Source organism: Rhinopithecus roxellana, chromosome 5 (genome assembly GCF_007565055.1).
Source record: "Rhinopithecus roxellana isolate Shanxi Qingling chromosome 5, ASM756505v1, whole genome shotgun sequence".
NCBI classification, from domain to species: domain Eukaryota; kingdom Metazoa; phylum Chordata; class Mammalia; order Primates; family Cercopithecidae; genus Rhinopithecus; species Rhinopithecus roxellana.
The window spans coordinates 30,724,538-30,751,299 of NC_044553.1; the positions used below are offsets into that span (position 1 = coordinate 30,724,538).

At 46.1% G+C, this 26,762-nt stretch overlaps 1 protein-coding gene across 1 annotated transcript; it reads right to left on the bottom strand.

Moving 5' to 3' along the window:
* Nucleotides 1-13: 13 nt before the first annotated feature.
* Nucleotides 14-26,645, bottom strand: LOC104678550 (inositol hexakisphosphate and diphosphoinositol-pentakisphosphate kinase 1-like). The gene is given in 18 exon segments (XM_030930802.1): nt 14-246; nt 9,991-10,081; nt 12,649-12,756; nt 12,928-13,042; nt 13,251-13,378; nt 13,701-13,924; nt 14,111-14,252; nt 16,548-16,730; nt 17,002-17,123; nt 17,282-17,446; nt 17,641-17,723; nt 17,810-17,919; nt 18,066-18,141; nt 18,260-18,346; nt 19,176-19,277; nt 20,680-20,854; nt 21,121-21,214; nt 26,166-26,645. Coding segments are annotated over 16 exon segments (1,977 nt in total). The 5' UTR covers nt 20,688-20,854; nt 21,121-21,214; nt 26,166-26,645.
* Nucleotides 26,646-26,762: the final 117 nt, after the last annotated feature.

A 26,762-nucleotide genomic window follows, 5' to 3' on the forward strand; every position in this document is an offset into this window, starting at 1 on the left:
ATAAGCAAAGCAGTCAGTCCCAGCCAGGGTAGTGGCAGCAGCCAGCTTGGCGGCAGGGGGTACCGTAGAGGCACTCGGGATCATCCTGGCCTGAGCGCAGCCAGTTCCGGAAGAGGCGCAGGTGGTAGGAGCACTGGTGCAGGTGATGCGCCAGCGTGGCATCCAAGGAGACTGGCCGGCCCCCTGTACAGTCAGAGGAAAAACTGCGCAGCAACCGGACCACAGGGTGCTGGTCATCCAGCAGCTCTGGAGGGGGTGAGGGGACCACGGCAGGAAGCACAAAGATAGAGAAAGAGAAGAGGGAGAGACAATGAGGGGGGCACTGACTAGCACAAGCATTACTGGGAGGCGGGGACACTCAGATCCAAGGTGAGCTAAGAGAGAAGCAGAGATGGTCAGAGCCACTGGGCATCTCTTACAGGGAAGAAGAGTGGTGTCATCACACAACGAGTCTGAAAGAAGGGATAAGTGAGACCTCATCATACAGCAATGTCCTCCCCTTCCTCCTTGAGCATAATTGAGTCGGTGCTTGTAGACAGCAGTCACATCATTGTGAACAGGGGTGAGCTGGCAGTTTTGTGGCTGGGAGTCTTGACTACAGCTTCAGGATCCCTCATCATTGGATGAACCCTACTTAGGGCCTGCATTCTCAGGTGAATGGATTTATGAAGTAGGCATAAAAATGAAAAGTTCAAAGGCACTCCGAGAAGAGTCTCAAGGATGGTATTGGTATCAAGACAGTCAAGCTAAAAAGGCTCTTTTTTAGGGCAGGCCTTCTGGACCACACTCTAAGATAGCCAAAGACAGGGATGGTATTAGGCAGCTGGCACAGGAGACTGACAGGAAACCAGATGTAGAACTCCTTTAAAACGGTATGTGTGGAAAATGGAATCAATATGTGAAAATACCAATATTGACTAACCATCCTTGACCTTACTGTTGTTTAAACAATCACGTAAAAAAAAAAAAAGTAGGCCGGGCGCGGTGGCTCAACCCTGTAATCCCAGCACTTTGGGAGGCCGAGACAGGCGGATCACGAGGTCAGGAGATCGAGACCATCCTGGCTAACACGGTGAAACCTCGTCTCTACTAAAAATACAAAAACTAGCCGGGCGAGGTGGCAGGCGCCTGTACTCCCAGCTACTCGGGAGGCTGAGGCAGGAGAATGGCATAAACCCGGGAGGCGGAGCTTGCAGTGAGCTGAGATCCGGCCACTGCACTCCAGCCTGGGCGACAGAGCGAGACTCTGCCTCAAAAAAAAAAAAAAAAAAAAAAGTGCACATAAAACTCAGGACTGCCGGGCGCGGTGGCTCTAGCCTGTAATCCCAGCACTTTGGGAGGCCAAGACGGGCGGATCACGAGGTCAGGAGATCGAGACCATCCTGGCTAACACGGTGAAACCCCGTCTCTACTAAAAAATACAAAAAAATTAGCCGGGCGAGGTGGCGGGCGCCTGTAGTCCCAGCTACTCGGGAGGCTGAGGCAGGAGAATGGCGTGAACCCGGGAGGCGGAGCTTGCAGTGAGCTGAGATCCGGCCACAGCACTCCAGCCTGGGCGACAGAGCGAGACTCCGTCTCAAAAAAAAAAAAAAAAAAAAAAAACTCAGGACTTAGAGATACTGTATCCATTACGAAGGTGAAAGTTAGATAAAATTTTATATGTTCTTCCCACTGCTGGTAAGTCTAACTGCACATTTTTCAGCTGGTGAGTAGAACAGCTTTGATTCTGAACCCCTCATTTTAGCTACTTGGCAAACTTTGTGGATGCATGTAATTGAGCTACAAAAGGTTGAAGGCAGTCAAAGGCATGTGGAGAGGAGTGTAAGAGGAACAACAGGGAAAGATCTTAGAGAAAAGGTATGGGATCTTAAGACATGATGTGAGGATGGACAAGAACTTGAATACGGGATGTTGGTATAGAGAAGGTAGAATCAAGGCAGCTGAGGATGACTGCTCAAAACTCCCAGACCAGAACTGGCTCCACAAGGTGATCCCATGAGACTGTGGTCTTCAGAGACCTTAGCTTGGATGTCAGGACAGATTTCAGCTCTACCTAGGCTAATCTTGTGAGCACTAACTGTATGTACCAATGGTCACATAGTTACATGGGTCCCTAGAAGATAATGGACTTGACAAATCCAGTGGTCACATGCTGACATTCTGGATGAGCATGAGCCACAGTCTTCCCCACTTTATTAATTTACTTTGGTGAGTTCAGTGTGCAGTTTAGTAACAGGCTATACTTGTGTGCTGGATATAGTTCCAGGATATAACAGCAGCTTATCAGGAACAGAGGCAGGGATAGGCTGAGGGCTGCTCTCCCATCAAAGTGTGAAGACACACTGCTTTGCCTCTTTTCCAAAGCCAGGTCCAGTACGTCTAGCTGCTGTTTCAAAGCCAGATATCATGGCAAGGAGATGGTGATGACAGAGCTGCTGTGACTTATCTGCAACTACAGACAAAACATCCACTTTGTAATTGTTGGTCAGTTAAGCAAGATCTTGGCCATGAAGGAGAGCCTTCATATTTCTTGAGAGTCAAATTGAATCTAGATAATCTTCCTCAGCAAGTGACATACAGCTCCAAATTTCTGCTGTTGTCAACAGGTAGAACCCAGATTCTGGCTTCTTAAGCATATTAGCCTCCAAGCTCCAGCACAAGAAAAACAAAGGAGGCCACAAGACCCCTAAGGAAGTGTGCAGGGTATTGGGGATCTTAAATTTGTTTTCCTGCACAATACCTGCATTATCCAGCTCTTTTTTCCTCACCTCCTTTTGACAGAATTAAATCTTCTTCAATGGGTGAGGCTGCTAAACAGGGCTTTGGGGAACTGGAGGTACATAGGTCTGAGGGTCTGCTTTATGGACTTGGGTCTTTTCTTATGGCACCTAAGAACTAGGAGATATGTGATTTAGCTCTGATTTGAGTAGCCCACGTTCCTCGTACTATACTGTGGACCCTAAGTCCAAGTCCCAGGCTGTGCTATTGATGCATCAGGTTCTATTCTGGAGATGGCTGTGGCACATGAAGGACAAAAGAGCTTGAAGCTAAATGAGCGGGCACACCCATGAGGCTCTGAATGGGAATTCCTGCCACAGGCACAATTGGGAGCCTGGGGGCAGGGATAAACTGAGCCAGCATAGGCTAGTCAACCTAGGGAGAGATTTCAGCAGTGCCTTGTGAAGATGTACAACCTGACTGGGCTAAAATCTAGCAGCTGTCACTTGCTAGGCAATAGGAGATTAGCATATAGAGGTTTTCTAGTCTAATTTTACTTCCCTCAGAGAGTCTTGGCTCTTGAACAGAAGAAAACCATACCTAAAAAACTAGATTTACCTTGAAGACAAAATATAATACAGAGAGAAAAATAAGGATACCAAGGATAAAACTTACAAAGAGAGTGAGCCTCGGTTCTCCTGCTATACCCTACAAAGAGACCATACCCCTCAATTTATGGTTTACAGAGATCTCCAAGCTCTCCCACCGCAGTGTGGGCAGACCCGGTTCTTCAATGTTCTTAAAATATTATTCATTCCTAAGCTCCCCCAGAATCCCCAGCAGACATCTCATAGGTAGGCTGGTGCCACATGGAAACTACACTTAAAAACTCAAGGTACGGTCCTTTTTCTTTTACCTACTACCTCCTACTCTTTTCTTTTTATTTTTTATCCCAAAGCAACCTGGGCTCTTGTTTTCTAGGCCCAGGCACTAGGTTAGTAGTAACATAAAGCAAATGTCAGGAGCACAAGAGCCACACAACATACACATAATGGCAGGAGAAAGAAATATGGAGATGGGAAACTATATACTCAAGACTAACACCCATATAAGTAGGCTTAGGAGCTGGGAACTGCAGCATTGCTCCAAAAAAGGAACAAACTAGTTATCCACATCCACCCCAACAAAAGAGTTGGAGAAAAAACAGAAAGATCAAAGTTATATAAGCCGAGGAATTGGGGGTATGGGAGAAGAGAAGAAATGGAATCAATCTAGGAAACACTATTCCCATCCTAAGAAGGGGAACCATCATATCTGTACACAGCCTGGCAGTCATGTGATAGGAAAGGGAGAGGTTTTGATGGTGTTTTGGTGGTGATGCTGACAAAAGTGATGATGGTGATTATGGAAGTAAGACCCTGAGTTGCCACAGGGATGGGGAAGCCAAGCTGTAGCCAAGACTAAGGCTGTCACAAGGAAACCATCCCAGGAGGGACACTTAGTGAGTGGCTCAGAGACAGCAGGGTGTCAACACAGTGGAAGGAGAAGCAAAGTCAGTGTCAAAACTCAGAGTCAAGTGTCTAGAGGTGACATGGTGAGGAGGAATGACACTGAGTCAGAAGCAAACGTACCGTTAGTCGGATGCTTTGCAAACGACACAGAAATCGTTTTACGGCCGGGACAAACAAGAGCTCTGGGGAGAAAAGACATCATGGGGATTATACCCACCCTTGTCCCCACCCTCCGCTTTGGAGTTTGCCCACAAGATAGTCTGTCATTTTATTTTATTTTATTTTTAAATTTATTTTATTTTTTTTTTTGAGACGGAGTCTCACTCTGTCGCCCAGGCTGGAGTACAGGGGCGCGATCCTGGCTCATTGCAAGCTCTGCCTCCCGGGTTCATGCGATTCTCCTGCCTCAGCCTCCCGAGGAGCTGGGACTACAGGTGCCCGCCACCACGCACAGCTAATATTTTGCATTTTTAGTAGAGACAGGGTTTCACCGTGACAGCCAGAATGGTCTCGATCTCCTGACCTTGTGATTGCCCACCTCGGCCTACCAAAGTGCTGGGATTACAGGCATGAGCCACCGCACCCGGCCAGATATTCTTTACTTTAAAGTTAGTTATCTGACCTGCTCCCCTCCCCATCCCTTGGATTTTTTTTTTTTTTTTTTTTTTTTTTTTTTTGAGACAGAGTCTCGCTCTGTCGCCCAGGCTGGAGTGCAGTGGCCGGATCTCAGCTCACTGCAAGCTCCGCCTCCCGGGTTTACGCCATTCTCTTGCCTCAGCCTCCCGAGTAGCTGGGATTACAGGCGCCTGCCACCTCGCCCGGCTAGTTTTTTGTATTTTTTTAGTAGAGACGGGGTTTCACCATGTTCGCCAGGATGGTCTCGATCTCCTGACCTCGTGATCCGCCCGTCTCGGCCTCCCAAAGTGCTGGGATTACAGGTTTGAGCCACCGCGCCCGGCCCATCCCTTGGATTTCTAACTAACACATGTCAATCTCTTTTCCTTTGGTAAATCTCTTGGGAATCTATGTGTCATCTCTACCACAATACACCCATACAAACAACCCTAATTTTACCACTGTGTCCTCTTTCTGGTCATTTGGAAATAAAATCTTCAGAGAAATATTATCCCTTCCCCCAGTCTCTTTCCATATTATCATTTCTGCCTTAGCTGAGCAACATTCCCTTCCCTAAACCCAATTTGCTGGATTTTAATTAAGGTTCCACTATATTCTTCCCAGCCATGCATCATCCTCCTTGGTCCTTACCCCTACAGGCCAGAATCCAGGACAGAGTACAAACTGATGCAACAGGACTGTATGTGGGAGATTACGAAGGGATAAGCATAAAAAAGTAGTATTTTTATGGCAAGAGGGAAAGCAAATGGAGGGGTGGAAGGGGTCCTGGTTCTTTCTCCCATCTATTACTGATGAAGAAAACTTGTTATAAGGCCAGTGTCATTTTTTTTTTTTTTTTTTTTTTTTTTGAGAGTGAGTCTCACTCTGTCACCCAGGCTGGAGAGTGCAGTGACACAATCTCAGCTCACTGCAGCCTCCGCCTCCCGGGTTCGAGCGATTCTGCTGCCTCAGCCTCCCAAGTAGCTGGGATTACAGGTGTACGCCAGCATGCCCAGCTAATTTTTCTATTTTTAGTACAGATGGGGTTTCACCATGTTGGCCAGGCTGGTCTTGAACTCCTGACCTAGTGATCTGCCTGCCTCGGCCTCCCAAAATGCTGGGATTACAGGCATCAGCCACCGCGCCCGGCAGGCCAGTGTCATCTTAAGCATGAATAGTTCTTGAGCTATGTCCTTGCTGAGAGACAAGTGAAAAAAGGAGTTATCCCCCAAAACCCACCCACATACCATCTCGGTGCTTCAGACTGGCAGGTGGTAGCTTTTTGCCATGGCTGCGGGCATAGTCCTGAAGATTTGGGGTGCTGGAGGAGCCACCCAGCACTGTGGTGCTGAACAGCCCTTGCACTGTGAGCCTGCAAGCTGGGAGTGTGTTAATAGTCATGTAAAGCCACAACTATCACACAGAACTATACACAACTTCACATGATAACATCAAGACACACACACAGCCATTCAGAGCCACCACCATGTGGCCATTCCACAAATGGCTTTACACTTCTGCATAGTCACAGTGGGCAAGCAAAAGGGGGATTCTTCTGAAGAGTTACATGGCAGAGACAAGAGGCCACTACAAATGCAGGGTTAGTCATATTAGGGGATTCAACACACTGAAAGGGATAGACTGTGCTCTCGAGGTGGCTCTCAGAAATGCTCAAATAATAGGTAAGTTGCTCTAGATTCCCCCTAGATTTAATTGGGCACCCCTTACCCTGGACATATAGCTTGAGAAACCCAGAAATCTAGTCCTTATAGATTTGAAAGGAAAAGCCTTTGACTGAAGCTAGAAGACTGATTCTGAACACTCAGCTGGCACCCTTCTGATCCTTCCTAAGCTTTTCATCCAGCATCCCCTCCCTTCAGGCCTATTTACCTTTCCCAAGAATTAAAGTATGAGGCTCATAATTTTTTCTTTTTTTAAGACAGGGTCTCACTCTGTTGCCCAGGCTGGAGTGCAGTGGCACAATCATAGCTCACTGCAGCCTTGGTCTCCCAGGCTCAAGTGATCCTCCCACCTCAGCTTCCCAAGTAGATGGGATTGCCAGCACATGCCACCATGCCTGGACAATTTTTTTATTTTTCATAGAAACGAGGTCTCACTATGTTGCCCAGTTGGTCTCTAACTCCTGAGCTCAAGTGACCCTCCCACCTTGGCCTCCCATAGTGCTGGGATTATAGGTGTGAGCCACAACCCCCTGCCTCATTGAATTTTTTAAGCTAGAAGGGACTCAGAGACCATCCAGTTCAACTTTCTTATTTTAGAGATGAAGAAACTGAGATCCAAAAGGGACCTCCTTTGCTCAAGGTCACACAGTTCTTTAGCAGCTAAGCTGGACTAGAACCCAGGTCTCCTGACTCTGAGGACCAACTGTATTGTTAGAAAATAAATAACTATTTTTCAGGAACCAGCACAGTTTCTGAAATTAACATGGACAGAAATTGAAGGGCATGTGAAGAATCAGTTGATTATATGTAAAGCATTCCTATTATGTGATGAGCACCCTACTAAGAAGGAATACAGGAAATAACAACAAAAAGATATGTTTTTTCTGCTCTCAAAAGTGTATTATCTCATAAGCCTATGCTCAAAGCCAGTAGCCCACACATATAAATTCAAAGAAAGCAAAGAGAACTCCATTGCCAATGAGAAGATTAAATAAAATTTGAATATTCTCTGAATATGTAATAAATCAGACCAGTCACTGTCTCCAACAGCTGATCTAGGGGAGGGTTAGGATTCGATGGTTCCTTCTCCTACTATAGCCTATAAAGACAGAGTTGTCAAGAAGAAACAAGACTGACACCCAAGTTCTCAGGATTTGCCTCCCTATTTCCAAATCCATCTTAGCCAAGACCCTGGATTTGGCTTGTGACTTAACATTCATAGGGTTTCCCTATGGATGGAGTGGAAAGGAGTTCAATTCCCTTGAGGCCACCAAGAAGGGACCATGGTTTCAGGGGTCCCAGGATTTTGGGGTCACCAGAGCAATCAGGAAGTTCAGATGGCTGACGATTCCAACCCAGGAATTCAGGACCTCTCCTCTATACAGCAACTTCCTCCACCTTTCATGTTCAAACAGGCTCTGGAATGAGATTCCAGAGAGTAATAACAGTTGCTAAATATGACTGCTTTTCTTCAGCGAAGCTAAAACTAGCTGGCTCTATCCCAGACCACCCTAAGTTTTGTCCTACAAACACTTCCTCCACTGAATACTTTTCTGGTGCAGTCGTGCCAACTCTGTTCTGCCCAGTCCTCAGATCATCTTAGAGGGTGGTCTCTACCTTACCACCACCATCTGCCAACCAGTTCCATGTCCACACTTCTGCCTTGTTCTTGAAAGCATACCCACGGCCCACTTAACTGGGCAAGACACACCTATCCTCTTTTCTAGTCTGTCTGGAACCTATTCTTTTTTTTTTTTTTTGAGGCGGAGTCTAGCTCTGTCGCCCAGGCTGGAGTGCAGTGGCCGGATCTCAGCTCACTGCAAGCTCCGCCCCCCGGGTTTTACGCCATTCTCCGGCCTCAGCCTCCGAAGTAGCTGGGACTACAGGTGCCCGCCACCTCGCCCGGCTCGTTTTTTGTATTTTTTAGTAGAGACGGGGTTTCACCGTGTTAGCCAGGATGGCCTCGATCTCCTGACCTCATGATTCGCCCGTCTCGGCCTCCCAAAGTGCTGGGATTACAGGCTTGAGCCACCGCGCCCGGCCTGGAACCTATTCTTTACTGGTACTTCTGGGAAGAGAGGCCCATGTCATAGATCTACACTATTGTTGTTTTGTTTTGTTTTTTTTCCTTTTTTTTTTTTTTGAGACAGAGTGTCACTCTCGCACCCAGGCTACAGTACACTGGCACAATCTCAGCTCACTGCTACTTTCATCTTCTGGGTTCAAGAAATTCTCCTGTCTCAACCTCCCAGTAGCTGGGATTACAGGCATGTGTCACCATGCTCAGCTAATTTTTATATTTTAAGTAGAGATGGGGTTTCACTATGTTGGCCAGGCTAGTCTCAGAACTCCTGACCTCAAGTGATCTTCCTTCCTCGGCCTCCCAAAGTGCTGGAATTATAGGCATGAGCCACTGCGCCTGGCCAGATCTACATACTTACCATTTATTTCTCATGCCCCAAACCATCTATCTCATTTCAGGAATGTAGAAGGCAACTTATTCTCATAAAATTAGCCTGGAAAGTTACCAAAACCTTTCTCCCTCTTGCTAGTCCAAAAGCTGACCATTTTGGGGCCAAGAAAATGGGTGCCAAGGACAAAAGCAACAGAAAAATTAGAGGCGCTAAATAGAATGATAGGACAAGACAGAAAGAGCAAGGGGACCAAGTCCAGGCCCCACACAATCATGTCTGACCTCCAGTTCTAGTTACTGGCTCACAAGGCACTGTGCTCAGAGATAGTTTCTCCCAAGGACCGAGCCCCCACCCAAAGAATACAATACCCTCTGAGGCTTGGTCCTTCCTGCCGTCTGTGCTCTCAAAAAAAGTTGAATGATGTTCTCTACCCCTTTCCAGGGATCCAAAAATCAAGAGACATTTCCTCAAAGTCCTGAGAGATGCCTCTGCCACTACACCAGTCTCAGACTTGTCAATTTTCCAGAAGGAAGGGGAAAAAGTTACAGGATTAGGCGATGATTGAGGAAAGGGCATGGTGGTAGGAAGGGCAAGAGTGGGGATGTGAAAAACACAGGTTTCAGAGGAAGACATGGCACAATTCTTCAAATGAGGAATACATTTACGAGGGTTGCAAGCACCTCTATTTATAGCTCTGTCTCTGATAACTCTGAAGGTTCAGAGTCTCCATGGCCCCTTAAGGTCTGGGCTAGACTGGAGGGACAGATAAGGAATGAGAGGGAAAGCCAGAAAAATGCCCTTTGGCCAGGGAAATGTGATTGGTATAGAAAACCAAGAGATAAACACCTTCCTGGGATGGAACAATCATCTGAGATCCAAGTTCACATCTAACTATGGCTTCTCCCACTTCATCCTCCCTAACCCCACCTGATGATATTCCACTGACTGGATGGTTCCAAACCCCATGACAAAGGTTTCCCACAATAAAACTCTGAAGAACAGACAGACAACTTTTCCAACAATAGGTGAGAAATGCTGGCAAAACCATACCTAAGCCACTCTGCTTCATTTCTGTGGGTGGCCGTGAAGATGAAAAGAGCCGGTAGCCACCAGGCCTTGAGGATGAAGTCTCAGAAAGTACCTGGAGAAAAAGGACCCTATAATTAATCATCTTGCCACCTCAACCCTAAAGTTTTATACTTATCCTGGATTCCTGTCCCTACAAAGCCAAGCAATATTAGAAAGTTTGCAAGAACCAAAGGATTTATAGGGGAAGAGGGATGAAAAGGGAACAGAAAATGCACTTTATGGAGGGAACTGTCTGGGGCATCTTTCTATACTAGAAGCCACTTCTATTTTCAAGATCCCTTTCCCCACAGCCCTCCCATTCCCAATCTGAGTTTGAGAAATCATTATTCAACCCATTCCTAGTTCTCAGCACAGCAGTTTCCTAATTGTATCTATCCCCCTACCAGACTCAGAAAGCCAAACACAATGGCTCAGCCACAAATAAGAAAGTCTGGCCACCCTCTCTTCTTTCCATGGGACAGCTGTGGCTACTGCAACCACACTACATTTCTTGTTTGAACCAAGAAGCCCTCCTCTCCAACTATCTCACCCCTAGAAACATAAAACAGAATTCTTACAATGCCCACAAGGGCCCAATCACACAACCCCCAATACACACACATCCCACCTAGATAGTGTCTGAGTCCCTAGATCCCAAAAGGCAAAGACAGAAGGTAAAACAGGAAGGTGAGGTAGGGAGGGACACCTGTGTGCAGGATGCCAGGTGAGTGGTGGACACAGCCCAGGGCTGTAGGTCGATGGCTGGGGAAGGCCGGGAAGGTCTCCCGACCTCCTACGGCACCATCCCCGCAAGGGGATGAGGTCCAGGTTCCCCGTGCACTGCATGTTCATGACCTGCAATCAGACTGGGTGGAAAGCCAGTCACGGCTCCTTTAAACCCCAGGATCCCAAAAGTCCCAGTGCCCACAGGGCAGAGCTAGTTACAGGGCTAGAGAGGATGACCAGCTAGGGCATAGCTGCTATGAAGGTCATAAGTTTTATAATCTAAAACAGTTGAAAAGTATGAGATGACAAGAGGAGAAGAAGGGATGGAGGGAAGGACAAGTTGGATGCCTATATTTATAGAGCAAGGAAGATACATATTAATATTAGTATTATAAGGCTCTGTGACCAAGGAGCAGAGAGATGATTTTCTTGTAAAGCTGAGGAAAATATCCTGGACAACCATCACCCTGGATAAGCCAGGGTCTAAGCAGCACTAGTAATTGAAAAGAAGGAATGTGATTACAATAGGAAGCTTCCTATAGGCCTGAAAGAAAGAAATCAATCTTATCAAGTCTGAGAGATGATATACTGAGAGCTTTCCTCTGCTTGTGCCTTGTTTTTTTTTTTAATTTTTTATTTAAAAAAATTTTTTTTGTAGAGACAGGATCTTGCCCTGTTGTCCAGGCTGGTTTTGAACTCCTGACCTCAAATGATTCTCCCTCTTAGGCCTCCCAAAGTGTTGGGATTCATCCTCCCAGGAATTTAGGGTCTTGTCCCACTCCGGGGCTGACCTGTTATAGCTTCCTTTCAACTATATATTGTCTCTTACAGGATCCTCATTCCCTCATCTCCACCATTTGTGATTTCACCATTGCACATGACTTTTGAACTTCCAGCTTTACAACCCTTCCCATCACCTTCCACAATAACTCAGTTTGGCTATGGTGCATATAGCACAACATTTAAAGGTATCTTCTGGGCCGGGAGCAGTGGCTCACACATGTAATCCTAGCACTTTGGGAGGCTGGAGCATGCACATTACTTGATTCCAGGAGTTCGAGACCAGCCTGGGCAACATGTTGAGACCCTATCTCCACAAAAAATACAAAAAATTAGCCAGGCATGGGGGCATATGTCTGTCATCCCAGCTACTCGGGAGGTTGATGTGAGAGGATCACTTGAGCCCAGGAGGCAGAGGTTGCAAGGCTGCAGTGAGCTCAGATTGCAGCCCCGCACTCCAGCCTGGGTGACAGAGTGAGACCTTGTTTCAAAAAAAAAAAAAAAAAAAAAGTATCATTGTGGAGCCATATGCAGAAGGTCTATGTATAACCATGTTTAAGAAAATAAGACTTGGCCAGGCGCGGTGGCTCAAGCCTGTAATCCCAGCACTTTGGGGAGGCCGAGATGGGTGGATCACGAGGTCAGGAGATCGAGACCATCCTGGCTAACACGGTGAAACCCCGTCTCTACTAAAAAAATACAAAAAAAAATTAGCCAGGTGAGATGGCGGGCGCCTGTAGTCCCAGCTACTTGGGAGGCTGAGGCGAGAGAATGGCGTAAACCTGGGAGGCGGAGCTTGCAGTGAGCTGAGATCCGGCCACTGCACTCCAGCCTGGGTGACAGAGCGAGACTCCGTCTCAAAAAAAAAAAAAAAGAAAATAAGACTTACAACATTGTCCCAAATTCCATACTCTTCCTAATGTCAGAGCTGTGTTCTAGGTGATCTCTCTGGCTCAGCAATATCCCAGAACATATTTTCTGTTCCAGTAAGAACCTCCTGGATGCTCTGTGTCATGCTGTGCCTAAGTGCCACACCTAGCTGGATTCTCCAAATCGTAAGGATAAGTGAGTTTTTTTTTAATAGAAGTCAAAAGAAGGGGCCTTCTTCTCATCCCCAACCTGCTGGCTCCTCACCTGTGTGTTGTCCTCATAAAGCATGATGACAATCTGGGTCATGTAGTTAAGCTCTGAGATGGCACTAAGATAATCCAAAGCTCGCTGCCATTGTGCATCCTGGGTCTCCTACCAAATGCAAAAAGAGGTAAGCCATTGCTTAAGGAAAAGGGAGGCAGGGAATGAGCAGGGAGCTAATGAGAAGGGAGAAAGCTTTCATTTAAAAAGCATGAGGAGAAGAGTGAAAGAATGCTGGGAAAAAAATCTGTTCACAGGCTAAAGAAGAAGGAGGATCCTTACATCAAGAAGTCCTCCATAACGGAAGACACTGAGTAGGGAGTGGACGTGGCTCTCACTGGTGAAATAGAGACGCGTTCGAACGTGGCGACCTGGGGAGAGCACGCCTCGGGAGTACCTGAGATAACAGCTAAATCACTCACACAGTCAGTTAATCCTCCTCCCACCCTTCTGCAAACTCTCTTCTCCCACCTCAAAGACTTCTCTCCTTTCCATCCCAAAATCTTGTCTATTCTTGCTTCCCCAGGCTGTCCCAGCCTTGATTCCCCCAAGACTCCCTGACATGCCCCTCCCTCCATCCAACACCCCTCCCAGCCCTCCCTCACAGGGGATGCAGCTTGTTGACAGACTCATCCTCGTGGGTTCTCTGCAGGTCAAGCAGTATCTTCCGCAACAGTGGAAGACAGAAGCCCACAGCAATTTCCAGTTTCTCCTCCCGGCTGATCCCGTACTCCTAGGGGCCACAGGCCAGGAATAAATACCTCAATAAATCTTGTTTTCTCATGCCTCATATTCCCAGGACCAAGATCATGCCTGTCTTCACCTCACGTCTAGGGCTTCTTTCATATCCACTACATTCCCCCTCTTCCAGGTGTCTCCTGAATTAGCCTCCTGTACTTACCAAGAGCCAGACTGGACCCTGAGAAATGTAGAAACTCAACTTATTCCTCCTCCAAGTGGCTTTCCTCTAGTCCCAAATCACCCTTCCTTTCTACCTTTTCTCTTTCCTTCCCAACACCCTCATCCCCAGGCTAGGTCCCTTATACAAGACACACCTGGGGAATGACCACATCAGCCAATGCCTTAGAGAGACGGAGCAACTCTGCTGTGCCTTCAAGTCCCAGACTCCCATTGTGCTGCACATCATACTTGACACAGTCATAGATGTCAGGGATCTTACTGATATCATAGCGCCCACTCTTCTGTCGAAAGTCACGCTCCAGCTTGCTCCAACGCTGTAGCATTAGCTCTAGTGTCTCACTGTGGTAGAGCTGCAGGTCTGGAAGAAAGGCAGAAATCAGATAAGAATCAAAGATTTTACCTCCAACCAAAGACCCTGACGACTCTGAAGTAGAACCAGAGGGAGGAGGAGGCCTGGTCTCTGACATTTAGGAGATGACACAAGAATGCCTGAGAAACCCATCCATACCCGAGACCTTGAAGGGAAGATAGTATTCATACCCACCTACAGACCTGGGGTCCTGCATTCGTTCCCGGATCTGGTGGGTGAGGTTTTCGATCAGGGCAAATACCTGATCACAGACCTTCACAGGATTCTGGATGATAGTCATGGAGTTGAGCAGGGAAATACTTCTGGTGGGAGCCAGCTATGAAGAATTGAGAGAAGAAAAGAAAGATAAGCTCAGCACTAATTGCCCAGATTCCTGTGAGCTTATTACACAGAGACTACCCACAATACAGATCTGTATGCTGGTTCACTCCAGTGAGCATTCTTAGGTTACTGGGCATAGTAGCAGCTCTAGGCCTTCAGGTAAGGGCACTGCTCTAGCATATAGTCATCTAAGAAGGATTGATTTTAAGAGTCTTAGAGTCCAGAGAAAATAAAACAGACCTAAGTTCTTTTCTTGAGGGCTCTAGAATACACATGGAAAATACTGGAGAATAAGGATTAAACCAAAATCCCTCAAAATCTCCACAGAATGTTTTCATGAGTAGAGATCAGAGATAACATCATCTTCTTCCTCTAAACAAGATGCTAGCCTGAGCCTAAAGTAGAAATGCTGCCTCAGAACTGAGTTCCGACTCAGGCTTTTAGGACAGTAACAGTCAATGAGAAATGGGGAGGGAGAATCAAGATTGTGGCTGAAAATGCACAATTCTATTCAGGTCCTCACAAGTTTCATTCTTGCTTGCAAAAGAAGGCAAGGCAGAAAAGGAAAGCTGCCTTAGCTTTTTTGAGTTTGACAGTGAGCAATGGATTGGGAAATAAAGGAACAAGATCCTGTTCCTTATCGAGTCCTACTCAGAGAACACAGAAAATACCATGGAATCATAGCAATGTGCTTACTTAGCTCATTTAAGAACCAATCAGAAATGTTACACAACCATGTAAATTCATGTAATGCTACTGAACTGTACAGTTAAAAATGGTTAAAGTGGTACCACAATTTTACATTTTTTTTTTTTTTTTTTTTTTTGAGACGGAGTCTCGCTCTGTCACCCGGGCTGGAGTGCAGTGGCCGGATCTCAGCTCACTGCAAGCTCTGCCTCCGAGGTTTATGCCATTCTCCTGCCTCAGCCTCCCGAGTAGCTGGGACTACAGGCACCCACCACCTCGCCCAGCTAGTTTTTTGTATTTTTAGTAGAGACGGGGTTTCACCGTGTTAGCCAGGATGGTCTCGATCTCCTGACCTCGTGATCCGCCCGTCTTGGCCTCCCAAAGTGCTGGGATTACAGACTTGAGCCACCGCGCCTGGCCACATTTTTAAACTTTAAAAAAAAATAACATATCAGAAGTGAGGAGTGGGAAGAGGAGAAAACCACTTCCTGGTCAATTGTGGCCTAGATATGCAGGAAAAAGAATGACCATATTGGGTAATGGCATATACTAGAATTAATACTGTAAAGCATTGTAATAGCCTAGGCTTTGGAGTTAGACTCCTTGGGTTTGTATTAGCTGGATGACATGGGGAAAATTGCTTAGATTCTTCTGAGCCTAGGTTTCCTCATCTGTAAAACAGGAAGAAAGTCCTTGTGGTCTGCAGTCCTTGTAGTGCTTTAAAGATCACCATCAATTATTTGTCTTCCTTCTCTTCCCTTAAATCTGGCTGGCCCGGTGACTGCTTAACCAATAAAAAATAACAAAGTTATGTTGTGCTAATTCTGAGCCTACACTTTAAGAAAGCTTCTAAGCTTCTGCTTTTGAATATCCCTACAGCTACCATTTAATACATCCAACTATCATGCTACGGAAACCATATGAAGAACCATGTGGAGATTACAGGGAGAGCATGCAGAGGGAGAGAGCCAGCCATCCCACAATCCCAGCTGAACTTCCAGATGGTTCCAGCTCCAGTCAATGTCTGACTGCAATTTCAGGAGAGACTCCAAGCAAGATCAGATGAGCCTGGAACTGTGAGAGATAATAAAATGGTTGTTGTTTTAGATTACTATGTTTTGGGGTAGTTTATTATGCAACAATGGATAACTGAAACATTCTTTAGTTCAGGGTCCTTGGGATCTGAGCTGTGCTTTGGAATGAGAATGTGTGGGAATTTAGAAGTGAATACAGTATATACGCCATATGTATATAATACCTCCAACAGGGCCTATGGCACAACCAAACACATTAATATTTCTGCCACAAAATGCATGACTATTTACACTAAGTGGCAAAACTAAGGATTATAAAAATCTTATGACAGTTTGTGTCAGGTTTAGCTGCCAAATGAATCTTAATGTCAAGAAAAAATCTTTTTAACTTTCAAAATTACGCATAACAGACTGTGGACCTGTACGTATCTCAAAGGGTTGCTGTAAGGATTAAATAATATGTGTAAAACAACTAAAACAGTGCCTGGCATGCAGTAAATACCGCTATTATTGATCCCTACTATTGAGAATTCTAGGACTTGGGGATCCAGGTTATTTTAGAGCCTGACCTGGTCGTAGTCCTCAGGGCCAAAGGGCGCATCCTGCTGTAAAATATGGTGCAGCCGAGCCTTCACCCGGTGCTGGCAGCTGCTCAAGGAATCCCCATCGCTGTCCAGTAGCCCATTCATGTTGGCACTCTTCACCATTTGCACCAAAATGGGTGTCAGCTCCCCTTCTGGAGCCAGAAGGCCCTAAAGAGAAAGCACAAGGTCTATTTCTTTCCCTTGCAGGTCAGTATCCCTAGGCCCAGATGGTTCCAGGGATCGAATGGGACCTGGTTGAAGAGATGGGGCCTACCCTCACTGATAATTCTCAGCTCATTCTCAGTAGTACAAAATGGGTCCAATACATGCAGAAACTTCTGAATTGGCCTACAAGCACCCTGAAATGCTCCAACTGGTTCTCTAAATTCTCTGCTTCTCTACCTAATGGAAACTAGGACTATAGAACTGTAGTATGCACCTTGGCGAAGGCAGCAGCAGTCATCTGAACACGACCCTCATCAGAGGCATAGATCTTGACATTGTGGCGGAAATTGCTATGGAGACAAAGCAGCCCACAACCAGGGAAGCCAGCATAGTCACCTGGGGACAAAGCGGGGGACCAGGAATGGACTGCTATAAATACTCGTGGAAGAAAAAATATTCATTTCCCCACTGTCTCTGTCACTTCATTTTCCTCAACTTACTCTCTAATCATGTTATCCCGGCCCCGCTATGTGTTTACTCCCCAAAACACTCACCCTGTCCTCCGGGGTACGTGTAGCGAAAAGCTCACCCCAGCTTCTCAGCCTGAACAGGGCCAGCTGGAGTCAGTTATCCATTCCACTTCAGTACCAGCAACAGAGATGGGGCCAGAGCCTCCCTCTGTGGATCGGAGGGAATAAGCGGCAGTGAATGGTCTAGATCTAAGAAAAGTAGTGGGAACATCTAAATGTTAGGTCTTCTGAGGAGGCCAGAGAGGTAATTTGGGGTATAGGTCATCTACAGGCTCAAGCAAAAGAGATCTGGTGGGGAGAGAAGATACACCAAAAATAAATAAATAAATAAATAAAAAGAACACAAGATCTGAGAGGTAATGGTAAGGGGGACTACATCTTACCTTGCCCCTCATTAGAAGCTTTTACTCCATGAGTGTAGTAAGTCAATTGTACCTTCCGGTTTATACCTGAGAAGTGACCATACCTGCAGGATAAAGTCACAGTTTATTTTCTGTTCCAGCACCCCAACTCTCACTGTTATTGGCTCCCTTTTGCTATCCCCTTTCTCACATCTCCAATACAGACTTCAGCTGCTCCAGTTTTCCAGTCTTCTCCTCGATCTCACCACCTGGTTCTTTCTCCAGTTCAGCCAACAACAGCCTTGTGATATCCAGCACCTCCTAGAGGAGATAATAAGGTATCCATGCAGAAGGCCAAGTCCTAGACAGTTACCTTTTGATCCTAGTCTTTCATCAACACTCCCAATGCCATATCCTCATTCTCTCTCTCATAGCACTGCTCCTCCTGGGCAGATTCACTACCTTACCTGGAGCTGCTCAGGTCACTTGAGTTGTAATTTCCCTGTCTTATAGCCACCATGTTTTTCAAACAGAGCAAAAAACCTGAAGAAGTAATGAGAAGCTTCAGTGTGGGATGAGACAGTCAAAGCCTCCAGGAGTTGCCCCCCATGCAGTCTTCCTCACGAAAACCTATTTGTATAAATTAGGACACTCTTCCTACCTTGGGTGTTTCACTTCCATCTTCATCTTCTGCTTGGGAGTACGATCCCCATGACGAACAATTGCAATGACACAACGAAGTTCCATCCTAAGATCATAAATGTTATCAGAGCCTCTCCCACACCCCCATCCCACCTCCTGTCATCACATTACTTGACATGTCAAAAAATAGAGGGGCTGAGCAGGGCTCATGCCTGTGATCTCAGCACTTTGGGAGGCTGAGGTGGGAGGATCACGTAGGCCCAGGAGAAACATAGGGTGAGCATGAGCAACATAGGATCAGCCTGTCTCTATAAAAAAGTTAAAAGAAAAAAAACTATCCAAGCGTGGTGGTACACGCCTGTGGTCCCAGCTATTTGGGAGGCTGAGGTGGGAGGATCACTTGAGCCCAGGAGGTAGAGGCTGCAGTGAACCATGAGTGCACCACTGCACTCCAGCCTGGGAGACAGAGCCAGACCCTGTCACAAAAAAAAAAAAAAAGAAAATGAAAAGGAAACTGTGATTAGGAATATAAATGGAGGCTGGGCACGGTGGCTTACACCTGTAATCGCAGCACTTTGGAATGGGGAAGCGGGTGGATCACTTGAGCTCAGGAGTTCAGGATCCGCCTGGTCACATGGTGAAACCCCGTCTCTACTAAAAACACAAAAATTAGCCAGATGTGCTCACCTGAACCCAGGAGGTGGAGGTTGCTGTGGGCCGAGATCATGCCACTGCACTCCAGCCTGGGCAACACAGCGAGACTCTGTCTCAAAAAAAAAAAAGGCAGGGAATATAAGTGGAGTTAAGAAGACTGTGTATAAGAGGCCCAGCCTCCATTAGTCAGATAGTGTGGGGTCAGGAAGTAACCAGTAGTCTGGCTGAAGGAATCCCATGGGTCTTAAGTAGGTTACTCCACATCTTTTACTTTTGCTTACATAGTGCCAGATGTGGTAGGAACAATGGGAATGTCCTCAGCCTCTGTGGGGATGGACCATGGAATCTGGAACTGTGGGGCAAGCTCCCGCATTATGGTATTCCTAGAAAGAGAAACAAAGAAGCCATGTAAAAACGAATAAACCAGAACTACTCATATGAATGAACCTCACAAAAACAAGCAGGCTGCAGGCAGAAGAATACGTTGATATAAAGTCTAAAAACATACAAACAAATACCCATACATATGCAGTAGAAATATAAATAAATATATGTGAATGACAAACACCAAATTATGGATTGTGGTTCCCTCTGGGGATGGGGAGGGGATGTTACCAGGGAGGAGTATATAGGCGCTTCAAATATATATAATATATATGTATACACACACACATACATATATACATATATGCACACATATACACATATATACACATATACATATATATACACACATACATATACATGTACATATGTGTGTGTGTGTGTGTATATATATACATATATCTATACACAGTTTTTTGGGTTTTTTTTTGAGACAGAGTTTTGCTCTTGTTGCCCAGGCTAGAGTGCAATGGCATGATCTCAGCTCACTGCAACCTCCGCCTCCTGGGATCAAGCAATTCTACTGCCTCAGCCTCCTGAGCAGCTGAGATTATAGGGGCCCACCATCACAGCTAATTTTTTTTTTTTTTTTTTTTTTTGAGATGGAGTCTCACTCTTGTCACCCAGGGTGGAGTGCAGTGGCATGATCTCAGCTCACTGCAATCTGCACCTCCTGGGTTCAAGTGATTCTCCTTTCACAGCCTCCCAAGTAGCTGGGATTACAGGCGCCCACCATTATGCCTGGCTCTTTTTTTTTTTTTTTTTTTTTTGTATTCTTAGTAGAGACGGGGTTTCACCATGTTGGCCAGGTTGGTCTTGAAGTCCTGACCTCAGGTGATCCACGCACCTTGGTCTCCCAAATTGCTGAGATTACAGGCTGAAGTCACCGAGCCTGCCCAATTTTTTTTATTTTTAGTAGAAACAAGGTTTCACCATGTTGATCAGGCTGGTCTCCAACACCTGACCTCAGGTGATCCACCTGCCTTGGCCTCCCAAAGTGCAATCTCCAACTCCTGGGCTCGAGCGATTCTCCTGCCTCAGCCTCCCGAGTAGCTGGGATTACAGGCGCCCACCACCATGCCCAGCTAATTTTTGTATTTTTAGTAGAGACAGGGTTTCACCATGTTGGACAGGCTGGTTTCAAACTCCTGACCTCAAATGATCTGGCCACCTTGGCCTCCTAAAGGGCTAGGATTACCCACGCCCGGCTAGGGCACGGGTTTCTAAGAGAGGCAACCTAACTAATCTCTACTGCCCCCTCCCCTAAACCAGGATAGGGCCTGTTTATGACAGGGAGTTTATGCATTTGGAAAGAACAGAGAGGTATCTCCAATCAACAGAATCTTAACTCTCGAGGACAGAGGCTCCAACACCAAGTTACATCATTTTCCCCATTCTTACCACTTCATCCTCCTCGTCCTCAAGGAGCTCGCTGTCACTCTCTTCTGGCTTCATGCCTATTCCACGGGTGCCCAGCCCTTCATCTCCAGCTCCAAGGAAGAAGTGGGCAGTGGTACTCTCGCCCTCATTGGCCATCAATGACCACATCCCTGCCGGAACACCCACTCATCCCGCTCTGCAGAGGAGGGTACCCCATCAGCTCAGAACCCAAGCCCCCTGGCTATGGATGCAGATAGGGATGGAGATGAAAAGCATAAGAGGGAACTATAAGGGGAAACAAAACAAAGCTATAGGAAGAAGGATCAACAAGAAAGGAGGCATATGGGCTATGACTTGAGATGCTAAAAGAGCCATAAAAGAAAAGCAAGGTATCCCTTTTCCTCCCTGCTCATCCCACCCCAACCAATAAATTAGTAAGAGGATCAGATAATCAGCCCTTACAATGCCGGCATGTCCCTGATTTGGCCAGCAAGAAACATTAACTTCAGGCAGCAAATGGGAAAGGCAGGTCCTCAAGGAAGGCTACTGTTGAGTCCTACCAGAAGAGAAGGTTAGAGTGACATTTCAAACTTTGGACTCATTCCACAATGTTCCTAGCCTTTTTCCACCTCCTCACAGTAGTGTTGAATTCAGTGATTTAATTCAAAGGCAGAGGAATGACAGAGCTCAGTTGCCTTTCCCCTTGAACCTCATCTTCATTCTTCCCAAAGATTAACTCAAAAAATATTTATTGAGGGTACCCTACATTCTAAGTATTATATCAGAACATTAAGGCCAGGCACGCTGGCTTACACCTTTAATTCCAGTGTTTTGGGAGGCTAAGGAGGGCGGATCACTTGAGTCTAGGAGTTTGAGAGCAGCCTGGGCAACATGTTGAAACCCAGTTTCTACAAAAAATTACAAAAATTAGGCAGGCACGGTGGTGCATCCCTGTAGTCCCAGCTACTTGGGAGACTGAGGCAAGAGGATCATTTGAGCCCGGGATGTGGACATTGCAGTGAGCTGAGATCATGCCATTGCACTCCAGCCTGGGTGACAGAGTGAGACCCCCTCTCAAACCAAAAATAAAAAACATAATAGGCCAGGCGCGGTGGCTCAAGCCTGTAATCCCAGCACTTTGGGAGGCCGAGACGGGCGGATCACGAGGTCAGGAGATCAAGACCATCCTGGCTAACACGGTGAAACCCCGTCTCTACTAAAAACTACAAAAAACTAGCCGGGCGAGTTGGCGGCGCCTGTAGTCCCAGCTACCCGGGAGGCTGAGACAGGAGAATGGCGTGAACCCGGAAGGCGGAGCTTGCAGTGAGCTGAGATCCGGCCACAGCATTCCAGCCTGGGTGACAGAGCGAGACTCCGTCTCAAAAAAAAAAAAAAAAAAAAAAAAACATAATAAAACCCCCTTGCTCTCTCTCTCCTTCATCTACTCCACCTTAAAAGACAGATGCCCAGTCAGATGCCATGGTTCATCCCTATAATTCCAGTATTTTGGGAGGCTGAGGTAGGAAGATCGCTTGAGCTCAGGAGTTTGAGACCAGTCAGAGCAACATAGCAAGATCCTATCTCTACAAAAAGAAATTTAAGGCTGCGCACAGGGGCTCATGCCTGTAATCCCAGCACTTTGGGAGGCTGAAACAGGATGACTGCTTGAGCCTCAGAGTTTGAGACCAGCCTGGGCAATACAGGGAGACCGTGCCTTTACAAAAGCTTTTTCTTCTTTTTTTTTTTTATCGAGACAGAGTCTTGCTCTGTCGCCCAGCCTGGAGTGCAGTGGCGCCATCTCGGTTCACTGCAAGCTCCGACTCCTGGGTTCACGCCATTCTCCTGCCTCAGCTTCCTGAGTGGCTGGGACTACAGGTGCCCGCCACCATGCCCGGCTAATTTTTTTTTTTTTTTTTTGTATTTTTAGTAGAGACGGGGTTTCACCGTGCCAGCCAGGATGGTCTCGATCTCCTGACCTCATGATTCATCCGCCTAGGCCTCCGAAAGTGCTGGGATTACAGGCGTGAGCCACCACGCCCAGCCAACAAAAGCTTTTTCTTAAATTAGCCAGAGATGGTAGCACATGCCTGAGGTCCCAGCTACTTGGGCGGCTAACCTGGGAGGATTGTTTAAGCCCAAGAGGTCAGGACTACAGTGAGCCGTAACTGTACCACTGCACTCCAGCCTGGGTAACAGAAGACTCTGTTTCAAAAGAAAAAAAAAAAAAGATTAGTTTTTTTTTCTTGAGACGGAGTCTCGTTCTGTCACCTAGGCTGGAGTGCAGTGGCGCTACCTCAGCTCACTGCAACCCCCGCCTCCCGGGTTCAAGCAATTCTCCTGACTCAGCCTCCCGAGCAGCTGGGAACACAGGCACACCCTACCATGCCCGGCCATATTTTGCATTATTTTTTAGTAGAGACGGGGTTTCACCATGCTGACCAGGCTGGTCTCAAACCCCAGACCTCGTGAACTGCCCACCTCGGCCTCCCAAAGTGCTGGGATTATAGGCATGAACCACCATACCCGGCCAAAAAGTTTTTAAAAATTAGCCAGGCATAGTGAGTAGTACTTGCCAGTGGTCCCAGCTACTCAATAGGCTGAGGTGGAAGGATTGTTTAAGCCCAAGAGGTCAAGGATGCAGTGAGCTGTGATCATGCCACTGCACTCCAGCCTGGGTGACAGAGTAAGACCCTGCCTCAAATAATAATAACAGTAATAATAATAATAATAATAATAATAATAATAATAAAAGACAGACGCCCAAGTTCAAAAAATCTGTTCAGGCAAAGAGGTCTAGTGTGGTTGGGAGGGGAGGTTGAGGATACAGGCATCCATACAGCAGTCTCCAACCCATTCTCAAACTGAAATCTCAATGTTCTCTCTAGTGTCTCCTGGTACTATAGAACCAGTGCTAGTCTAGGCCAAGGTCCCTCATACCAGGAGCAACAGTGACAAAAAAAAAAAATCCTGCCTAAAACTGCACAAGTAAGAATATCTTAAGACTTTAACTTGAGGGCCAGGTGCAGTGGCTCACGCCTATAATCCCAGCACTTTGGGAGGCTGCGGCGGGCGGATCACGAGGTCAGGAGATCGAGACCATCCTAGCTAACACGGCAAAATCCCATCTCTACTAAAAATACAAAAAAAAAAAAAAAAATCGACCGGGCCTGGTGGTGGGTGCCCACAGTCCCAGCTACTCGGGAGGCTGAGGCAGGAGAATGGCGTGAATCTGGGAGGCAGAGCAAGCAGTGACCCGAGATCTGCCACTGCACTCCAGCCTGGTCGACAGAGCAAGACTCTGTCTCAAGAAAAAAAAAAGAGAGACTTTAACTTTAACTTGAACCAGCAGTTCCACTTCTGTGTACACACAAGTAACGTAGTGGTTCTCAACCAGCTGTGATTTTGCTACACAGGGGATGTTTGGCAGGAGACATTTTTGGTTGTCACAATTGGAAAGGTACTATTGGCATCTAGTGAGTAGATGCCAGGGATACTGCTGAACATTCTAAAATGCATAAGATATCTCCTCACAACCAAGAATTATCCAGCCTTAAATCTCAGTAGTGCCAAGGTGGAGAAACCCTGCTGTAGAGAAATTATCCTACATAAGAAGACTTTTGTGAGGAAGTTCTTAACCTTCTTCATCTCTCTGTTGGTAATGAGAAAAACAAGACAGTTCAGAGGTTACAAGTAGAATCAATAAATATAATGTCATATAGAAATGACAGACTAATCACAATGTAAAAATAAAAGCTATATGTAATAAATGGACAGTTTGCAAATACAAACTGCAGAAATATACCTGCAGTACAATTCTACTTGTATAAATACAAATGTTACATACGGTTTATGACTGCATATATAATTAGCAGAAGTATAAAAACTGGGACTGGAAAGAAAGACATCAAATTCATGATAGGGGTTACTTTTGAGAAGAAGGGAGAATGGAACTGAGGATTCAAATGGTACTTCATAACCTTATCTACAATGTTTATTTCAATTGTAAAAAAAGATCTGAAGCAAATACACAAAAGGTTAACATTTGTTCATATGAATTGTAAGGATATGAATATGTTATTATTTTCCAAAAACAAAAATTGAGTCACACATCAGCAATTTTTCATGGTCTCCAAAAGCTCTCAGAAACACTGAGCAGTGACTCTAGTAAAAGCCACCAACTTCTTAAGTAAATGAACTTGTCTTACAGAAATGATATCTTATATATGTAATTAGTCTCAGATTTTGAAAATAATCTTGAATTATTTTCTCTATCTTTATTTTAAACTCTTTCATTACAACTGGGACTTGCAATTTTTTTTTTTTTTTTTTGAGACGGAGTCTTGCTCTGTCACCCGGGCTGGAGTGCAGTGGCCAGATCTCAGCTCACCGCAAGCTCCGCCTCCCAGGTTTACGCCATTCTCCTGCCTCAGCCTTCCCAGTACCCGGGACTACAGGCGCCCGCCACCTCACCCAGCTAGTTTTTTGTATTTTTTAGTGGAGACGGGGTTTCACCGTGTTAGCCAGGATGGTCTCGATCTCCTCACCTCGTGATCTGCCCGTCTCGGCCTCCCAAAGTGCTGGGATTACAGGCTTCAGCCACCGCACCCGGCCGGGCTTGCAATTTTGACTAGAAAGTTCTAGCTGACTGCTGGGCACACTGGCTCATGCCCGTAATCTCAGCACTTTGGGAGGCCAAGGCAGGCAGATCACTTGAGGTCAGGAGTTCAAGAACAGTCTGGCCATCGTGGTGAAACCCCGTCTCTACTAAAAATACAAAAAATTAGAATGTTGGGGTGGCGCATGCCTGTAATCCCAACAACTCAGGAGGCTGAGGCTGGAGAATCATTTGAACCCAGGAGGCAGCGGTTGCAGTGAGCTGAGATCATGCCACTGCACTCCAGCCTGGGTGACAAGAGTTAAAATCCTGTCTCAAACGAACAACAAAAAAAAGTTCTAGCGGACCTTTATACAGACCTCGAACTCTCGATTTTTCCAGTCTTCATCAACTGCTGTCTTTACTTCTTAACTGCCACGGGGGTGCAACATTCTCCTTAGACTTAATATTTCTAGTTGCATACTGTATGTCTCATACACACACTCTTCTCCCTGATAAAAAGGCTATTTTTTGAATTCCTTTTCAGTGACCTGACCCAATTTCCCTGACTTGGGACATTCCCAAGGTCCCTGTATAGTTTGAGCAATTAGAATTTTGTTGCATTCTTCATCCTTGCTCTGAAGCAGGGACTTTCTCTCAAGTCTAAGATTCTTAACCCTTTGCCCTTTCTTCCATTGAGTCCTTCCTCGTTTTCTACCGAATGTACAGTCATCGTCTTGAAATTCTATTGCAACTACATAACGAGGCATGGTAAGTAATAGAATAGGGAAGAGCCTGTTTAAAAAATAAGTGGCTGAAGAGAGACGAAAGGTCTAAATTCTCAGTTAACAAAGCAAAAATAGAAGCCTGACAGAAATAGCTATGAAATAAGCCAGGATTTATTTAGATGCACCTCTGGGAGAAGCTGGGCTTTAATGTGGTGTTCCCAGAGCCGCTTCCTTGTTTTCCATGCTCTTCTCCCCATCCGCCTCTCTCCCAAACTGTGTTGCGAAAGAAAAGAAAACTTCACACTCCACACTGGGCTAAAGGGCAGTCTTACGCTGACAAGAATCAATGTGAATGGAAGGAAAGAAGCAAGGAGATAGGCGAGTAAGGTAAGGAGGGAGGGGCAGGCGGGCAATCTTCTCAGGAACATCTATGTTAAATCAGATCTGGAGAAGGGGTAGAAGGGAGGGTACACGGTGTAACTTCTTTATCCCTTTGACTTTAGGGCTGCTTGCATAGTCATTTAATTTCCTAAATCACTAGGCACTCGATGGTGGACTCCACTGGTAGTGAAGAGGAAATATCAATACAAATTTCAGGCAGGAATACTTCCAACACAGAAAAACTCCTCAGGCCACCAACACTATTTTCTGCCCACCTTGAACAGTGGACGCCTCACTTCCTTCTTAATGCAATTTTTAATTCTTCAGACACACTCCTCCTTCCGACTCTGATCAACTGTGCTCCTCTCCCTGTTCTCAGTATCAGCTGCTTCGTTCCATCT